The 8,820-nt window shown below is 34.4% G+C and overlaps 1 protein-coding gene across 1 annotated transcript in view; it reads right to left on the bottom strand.

The window, feature by feature from the left end:
• Positions 1–3,611: 3,611 nt before the first annotated feature.
• Positions 3,612–8,820, bottom strand: part of LOC128210220 (antiviral innate immune response receptor RIG-I-like) — a 32,984-nt gene continuing 27,775 nt past the window's right edge. The window contains exons 20-22 of the mRNA XM_052914421.1: positions 7,528–7,755; positions 6,348–6,515; positions 3,612–6,029 (exon numbers count right to left, since the gene is read on the bottom strand). Of these exons, the coding sequence (XP_052770381.1) occupies positions 5,395–6,029; positions 6,348–6,515; positions 7,528–7,755 (1,031 nt within the window). The 3' untranslated portion in view covers positions 3,612–5,394. The remainder of the gene's footprint in view (positions 6,030–6,347; positions 6,516–7,527; positions 7,756–8,820) is intronic.

The raw sequence follows: 8,820 nt of genomic DNA, 5'->3' as shown, positions 1-8,820 counted from the left end.
AGTACTTGCTTTGTCATAGTAACAATATTTTCAATCACTACGATCGTAATAAAATTCAAGTTCAGTGATATAAGTAATGAATTATGTATCAACTGTTACATTGCTTGGTATGAGTGTGTGACGTAACACAACAAGGGAGTAAGCCATTTAACATAAAGTCACAGTGTGCCTTGAAATATTTCAAGTGCAGCCATGTTCATGAAAGGGTGTTGTCCTTGAATTTTGGTATTTTCCATCTTTAAACAATGTCATTTAAATCCAGTGTACAATAATTATAACTGTCATGTAGAAAAATTCTGGACACGGCCGAGGAATTATACGTAGAAAAGTACTAGTTATGCCCCAGGATATATACGTAGAACGAAACAAGTAACGCCTGAGAAATTATTCGTTAAAAGATACTAGTCAGCCCCAAGGAATTATACGTAGAAAGATACTAGTTACGCTCAAAGAATTAAACGTAAAATGATACTAGTTACGCCCGAGGAATTATACATAGAAAGATACTAGTTACGCCCGAGGAATTATACATAGAAAGATACTAGTTACGCCCGAGAAATTATACGTACAAATACTAGTTACGCCCGAGGAATACTACGTAGAAAGATGCTGGACCCGCTGTGGAAAAATACGTAGAAAGATGCTGGACACGCCCGAGGAATTATACGTAGAAAGATGCTAGACACGCCCGAGGAATAATATATAGGGCTAATACACCTTTATGAGGTCGTTACCATCTGCAAAGGCCCGCAAAAGGGTTAACAGCCCGATTGCGTAGCACGAGGGTTGTAAACTATTCTAAGGGCCTTTGCAGATGGTAACGACCGAAAAAGGTGTATTATCGCTATTATTGCATAAAATTCAAACAATGAGTAACTTTTGTGTAAAAAAACTGTTAAATGTCACGAAAATGCAAAACAGTTAGTTCAAAATAACCTCAATCACAGGTACTTGTGTGTATATCACGAATTATGTCATTGAAAAAGTTTTACATTAAGCTCGATTAGGGCCGCAACATAACTCGACAGTTGCATTTTTGTTTCGACGCCATTCTTTCAGTGTTCAGTCGATTGGAAAGTGTGTTTGTTTTTTAGACATTTACTGGATTACTTGGATTATTTGCAGCTATATATATATATTACCTATCGGGTAATCGAATAATTACCGATAAAGTCCTACCTTAACATTTATATGTTTTGGCAACTAATTTAAACCGGAAAAAAATGTTAAAATGTTCTGAATAAAATGTACAGCATCTTTAGCATCAGAGAAAAAAAATATTTGAAAACTTTGTTCATTGCAAACGAAGTAATGGAATCATGTCCAGTTTTGTTATTTTCTGAATAAAATCGACATAAATGACTAAAAATTGTAGAAGACTTAAACGTTGTAGACTTAATTTAGTGCCTTTAAAGCAAACAAATAGTCAAAACAACCGCAGAAAGTACTATCTAGTAAACACACCTCAGCTTGCCAGGAAATGCAAACATATGTAAGCATGTAATATGTAAGTTATGTATCGTTTATTTCATTTTTTGATATTTGTATACAGCTATATATTCTGAAAAATGTTTTTGTGCAAAAATTTGCATCATTGACCCACTTTCGGTCAGAAACCAGGTCGCTAAGCCTCCATTGTTATGATGCGGGCCCTGATAGCACTTATGTAAAACAAAAAGCCGGGCATTAGCGACCCGTGAATTTACTGAATAATGCACGTTTTCTACCGATAACGCCCGGGTTTTTGCGTTTTAACACACCACGATAACGGACCAAAAACACACATGTTATGCAATAATACGCAGAAAGATGCTGCACACGCCCCACGAATTATATGTAGAACGATACTGGACACGTCCGTGGAATTATACACAGAAAGATACCGGACACGTCCGAGAAATAATACACAGACAGATACAAGCCATATACACAGTTTGTTCATATCTGAATGAATGTAAGTCAAACTTGTGTCAGATAAATGTAATTACTTTTGGAAAATAAAACTATACCTTAAACTTTTTCCCTTTCCCCTCTATGTATGATGATTTGTGGAACAATTTAAAAGTCAGCAGAAGTGTAAGACTAATGCAATATAAGTTATCTTGAGCCCGTCATCAACAAGGCGTATTTACATACAACAAATAACAACACTTTGATTAACAGTAGGCTTTACTACATCCACGACGTTTATCCATATAAATACAGTTAACTAAAGTATTGACATAAAAAGAAAAAGCCATCACAGACAATATATGAATGTTCTTAATAGAGAAATAAATACTGATAACATTGCAATGTATAAATACTTTTATAGACAAATAAAGATAATGTAAAACAATGAATTATAAATGAATCAAAACAATCATGAACTATCTATTAAGACTATGACATAACATTAAACAATTTAATTGGTTTAGCAAGCATTCACTAATCGTCTAAAGGCGGTTTTCGAGTATCTGGGCAATGCATTTCTCTTATTGGAAAATATCAATCAACAACATATTACAAAATCACAGATTTGCCTTTTAAATACATCAAATGTTTTCAAACAACAAGTTGAAATAAAACGTCCGTTATAACGAGCTCAACAAACATACTTTAATTCCGACAAAACACGTGACTTCATCAATAATACAAAAAAACTACAGAGACAATCACTTCAGTCAAAAATCATGAACGCAAAAGACTCCTTGATACACAATATATAAATTATGTATACTAAACAGGAAATACAAAGTTCTGCACAATATATTATTGCTCGCCGAAATGGGACCAATCAACTGACCCAAACACAAAATTTCCAGAAGCAGGACATAAAGCCCGCACGTAAAAGCTTTAATGCTCTGTTTCTCGTCATGGTTATTTTTTTTAACTTATATCTCTTGTCTACTTTTTATATGTATCATTGCATCAGTTAATCGTTTGATTGTGTCTTAACTTTGTACACCTGGAAATCAAAACCTTTATATTAAAATAAATATTGCTTAAACCAACACAATACCAGACGTGTGTTGCAACGACGATTAATTTAATACTTAATAATACAATAATGTGATTTTCACATGCCACAATTTTACCCCATATAAAGTTGTATCTTTTCCAAAATTTTGATGTGTGAAGAAAGAATATGCAAATAAATATACTGAACAAAATTACAAACACACATATTTGGCCTAGAATGATTGTAGAACAACATTTAGTTTACATGTGTACATATTCAGAATGACACAAAAATTAAATGTGTCAACAGGCATCAACATTTGACATTATTGTCATGACAAGCGTATTTGTATAACAGACATCTTAAGCACTATCACTAGCTACTAGTCATAAACGGTATGCTGTACCCCGTATATAAATGCATTACATAGATGGGGGAATCACTTCATACTATACATTAACGGTTTGCTGTACCTTTTATCTGTATGCATTACATACATGGAGGAAGCTAGTTTAGGTAACAAACTCTTCTTCTTGACAAAATAAAGAGAAATCTTTGTGGTATAAATGCAATGAAGTTGCTAGATAATTGAACATGTAGATTTAAAAGGTTTGGTACATTCATGCATTCGCCCTAAGAATTGTTTTGGCTCGGGCTTAGAAAAAGGCAGTCAAATAAATGTTTAATTAACAACAAAATTACACGCATAGGTGTCTTCTTTTCCAAGAAAGAGTCAAGTATTATGCGGCCCGCATAATACTTGACTCTTTCTTGGAAAAGAAAACACCAGTACCATAACAAGAAATAACGTTCAGTGAATACGGGTTGTTGTTTTTCTTATAATTTGACGTAATACAATGAAAACTGAAGGACCATGCCCAGTAGTACAACCATAATGTATGAACCCTGTTTACAGGCATAGAGTTAGGGCCAAACGACAATGAACGAGAGACGAAAATGTACAGACACCACAAACATACATTACAATCGCTTAATCAATGAATGATTGGATTACCGCCTTAGATCACAGAAGCTCGAGTTCACTGGGCCATGAGTCAAATGGAGGTTTAAACAAGTGTATATGCGCATAACCTCACACTTTCGCAACATTTACAATGGTCATACTGTTACCACTGCGTTTACACTTTGACAATCACACTATCACAATATAAAGGCATTATCGCTATATTATACAATGTATCAAAATGCATGCCATAAATATGTAAAGCTATCATGAGAACCGACATCTTCATTTTACAGAAAATAATTTAACACAACAAAAATGATCGAATTGAAATCATACTGCTTTAACAAATGTCAGCGACATCAGTGTTTCAGATAAAGATATGTACATTTATAAACGAAAATACCATTGGATTAGAATCAATAACATTGTACGTCTGTTTTTACGATGTACAATGATCCAAAGCCACAGAAATCAATTTCGGTTACAATACGGTTACAATACAATTCCCTTTGCCATCTATTGATACTTTGTCCTCGAGGAGAAATTCGGCCGACGCCATGTTTGTTTACTTTTTTTGACAGCGCGTATAAATATATATTGTCTGTGATGCAGTTACCCAATTTATATATGTATAACACTAGTTACATATGAACAATATTGCATGGAGTTACTACTGCATGGATCACTACTGCGCCGTAAGTTATGTTATAAAAGCAATTAAATGATAAATGAATAAATAAATCACAAAATACCATTTCAAATTATGACAAAAAATAAGTTAAGCAAACATTTAACTTTTGGCTGTCGCTGTGTTCTTCTGCATGCAATCTTACAACATATTATGGCGTTACAAAGCAAAGTGTACAAAGCAATTCCATCAGTCGAACAAGAATACATGATATGTGCAGCCATATCACCAAAACAAATCACAAAGCTAATTCAGATAAGCATTGCAAAAACATAACTTATATAATACACATGCAGTACAGAGAATAAATAAATTCGCACCAGACGACTGACTGACGTGGTAACATTTGAATAATATATGTTTTGGACAATGCAGTACCACGAAAGGGAAACGCGCTCAGCGACTATTATATTAGTTGTTTATCATAATCACCAGATTGCTATACTTTGACATAGCCACAACTTTTACAATTATCACAATGAATTATACACGATAGCTATGACGTGCAATGTATCACAATGCATACTATAAATATTTGATTTACAAATATAAATTAAATAACACAATTGATAATAATGGAACGATTTGAAGCATTTTGCTTCAACGAATGTCATTCAAGTTAGTGTCAATATGAATAACAGCACACTTTAAAACGCACATTAAACGAAAGAAATAAGAGTTAACAACAATTTTATTTTGGTATTTAAAACGGCATTGATAATTAACTATATCTAGTAGCTGTAGTTTGTAATTCATAAAGCAAAATGTTTCATCAAACGCAAAAATGACACCAGCAGTTTAAACATTCGCAAGTCTTTCAGCAACAACAGCCTCCAAGTCTTCAAATGTAAATTCCTCGATTCTGCAATTGAGTTTTTTCCATTTCTTAAACGAGCGACCTTTTCCTAAATGGTCAACGATCCTGAAATTCTTTAGATCTACCAGTGGAAACTCAGAGGATTTGTAAGTGCAAATCGATCCGAGTCTCCGTTGGCATTCCTCGTTTGCGCAATACAAGGCCCCTCCATATTGGGCGCCTTCTTGTTCAATAAAGGAAGGAGCCCCTCTTTTGAGGCTAAGGCGTCGTTTTGCTTCTTCATCAATAATAACATGATGTGCATATTTTATGACCCTAATATCGTCAGACAAGCAAATAAAGGAACTGCAGTTTAAGCATTCAAAGCGGACACCTGTAGCTGCCGTATTTAGCTCTCTTTCTTCTACTTGTTTTTCTTCCTCTTGTTTCATTCTTTCTTGAATTTCTAAGAGCTCTCTCTCCCAGACGTTTGCATGATCTTGAATAAACACCTGCAGGTCTGGAACAACCTTATTCATAAGTTCCTCACATTGACGATTCTTTTCTTCTTTTTCCAGAATCCAAGACCCCTCCTCCGCAATGACATAATACAAGCTATCTTTTGCTCTCGCCCGCCCTGAAGTTGGTATATTTTCAATAAAGATTATCAGCATAGATGAATGTACCGGAAAAACTATTGAACACATTGATTCTTAATATTATTTATAACATGACATTATTATCATATTATGAATAATTTCTCGTATAATTATATTTAATTCTTCCATAAACGCTGTTTTTATCTCGATCGGTGTATTCACAAGTATACTAAATATTTCGGGTTATAGCTGTCGTAATAATAGAGCTAAAATAAATGAGTTTATGTGTCTTAATTTCATCGGTTCGCTGATATGTCAATTTTAACGTTTCCAACTATTTGTCTTCAAGTGTTTACCTCTCGATTGAAGTCTGACGATTTCATTAGTGACATGCTCATAACGAATCACAAGGTTGCATTTAGATATATCAAGACCCTCCTCAGCTACAGACGTCGCAATAAGAAGTCGGTGTTGTCCATCCTTAAAGTACTGCAACACATCTTTCTGGCCACTCTTCGTCATCCCTAAACAGAAACAACTTGAATTGCTGGTTCAATATATGTAAGTAGGAAATCACCTTGTACGTAATAACCATTCTTTCACAAATTGGTCCTGGCGAAATGTCAACAACTTTAGAGCATTAACGTCATTGATCTTTTGGGAAACCAAATCTTTTCCTAGTGTTATTACAAAGCTGTTCACCAAATCTGTTAAAATCACAAACGTTAATTTATTTTGATTAGGTAGCAAACACTAATCAAAAGAAGCAATAATCATTGTCATGCGTTGAACATGGTGTTCATCATTTATCTGAACCATGCTTTGAATATGTTATATTTGCAAATTTACACATTTCATTTGCATTGGTTTTATCTGAATATCATTTGAGACGTTATCTTTTTACTGTTACTTATTCTCTGATGCCAGCACAGTAGTCGCACATAAAAGACCGATTATATAGTAGTGTATAATATTCCGGCGTTTTTACATCAATAATAAATGCAACGTGACGAATAAGAAAAGTAAATCAGTGTATATTTAGCCTTCACCCAATTGTACTACAAAGGAGCAAAATGTGTAGTAAATTAAGTAACAGAAGCTATTGATCACACGATCAAACTTGACCCAGATGTTATGACTACAAGCACTGTCATCAAACTCCATCATAAATGAGTAAGAAATATTGAAGTTATTGTCTACACAAGATAAACCGATGTTTTGATGTAAAAGGGACATAACGCTGAGAGAACTGAGTCGGTTCACCCAACGATAAAAAAGATCGATAGATTGTGCCCACAACAACTGTCACCGAGTTTTATCATGTTGGATACAAAATATTAACACAATCGTCTACACAAGACATACAAATACTATTTTGTAACATATAACTCTGGATCTACTTACGCCATTTACCCAGCGATCGAACTTAACCGATACATTATGCCTATACTCTGTCACCTCATCGTGATTGGATAATGAATACATGTACTTTATTTATATAACTTCTTCATTATTTATGAAATTCAAATACCATACCTCCAACTGAAGCGGATGCACTTTGTCCAACGAAATCGGAAGCATTTAGAATGTCCAAACAATCTGTTTCGTTCACCCATCTAACCAACGCTAGAGCCAATTCACGCGTTCGCACAAATATAATTCCTCTGCCATTCTTGTCATCGCAAAGAACTCTAGAGAGTATTCGCTCAAGTTCGAGCAGTTTGGGGTTTTCTAGTTCCCTGTCGAATGTTTCTTCACGAAGCTCTACAAAAGATATGTGTGAATGCTTGTAATGCAACATGCAGGGTGTAACCACTTTTTTTGGCACATCATCTTTTTAAACAGTTATTTGAACTAGAGGTGTTACGATATAAACAGAACTAAACATTCAGCGTTATTCGGTATGCAGTTTCAGAAAATAATTATCTAGAATATGTGAAACAGGTTTCGAGAAGAAAATGAAGGAAATTAAAACACTCTCATGCATTATAAAGCTTCCTTAACCCGTTGGTGTTCGCAAATAAGGTATTTTGGCGCGAAAGTTAAAAGCTTAATTGAATAAATAAATCGTAAGTAATTCAGGAATAAGTACCGTGCATTGGTCAATAATTGTAGCTTTGTGAAAAATACATAATAGCAAATAAAATCAATCGTTGGGTCTACAAAATTAGAAAAAAACACCGATCGATGAGCTGGTAGGATACTCTTTGTTAAAAATCTACAACCTGTAGATATTTGGATTATTATAAGTGCCTCGGTAATGATGTTATGCTCTTTTAAATTACGCTATTCTGATATTGTTTTGTAGGAGAATGAAAATCAACAAAAATGCACATTTTGGTTCTAAATTGTGCTTGGTTGTATATTAGAAAGAAAATAATAAAAGAGAAGAAAACACAACGTAAATGCTTAATTTTTATTTGAACATTGTCACATCAACATTTTAATGTGCACTGAATAGTCGATAGCTGATTATAAATCAGTTTGAATTCGGGTTCATAACGTAAACTTCAACTGCACCCTTAGCTGTCAATCACATTTACTTCCCGCAGTGCAGAGGGAACAGCGCACTTCGAAAAATAGAGGACTGTATCAAATCATGTAGACCGACAAACTACTCTCTACGAAATTAAAAGGTTGTAGTTACCGTAAGATCTACTTTACATAAAATGGAGCTACAGTATATGGGGCGAACCATCGACTACCATTGGCCCACAAATATGTGGGAACACCAAAGAGTACATCATATTGGCGTTCCACAGAAAATGGTGCGAGCTTTCCCTGCTGTAGTTCGCCAAAAGGATCTCTAACATAGACTTATTATTTAGA

The sequence above is a fragment of the Mya arenaria genome, chromosome 12, assembly GCF_026914265.1.
Source record: "Mya arenaria isolate MELC-2E11 chromosome 12, ASM2691426v1".
Lineage (NCBI taxonomy): Eukaryota > Metazoa > Mollusca > Bivalvia > Myida > Myidae > Mya > Mya arenaria.
This window is presented reverse-complemented; position numbering and strand designations above follow the sequence as displayed.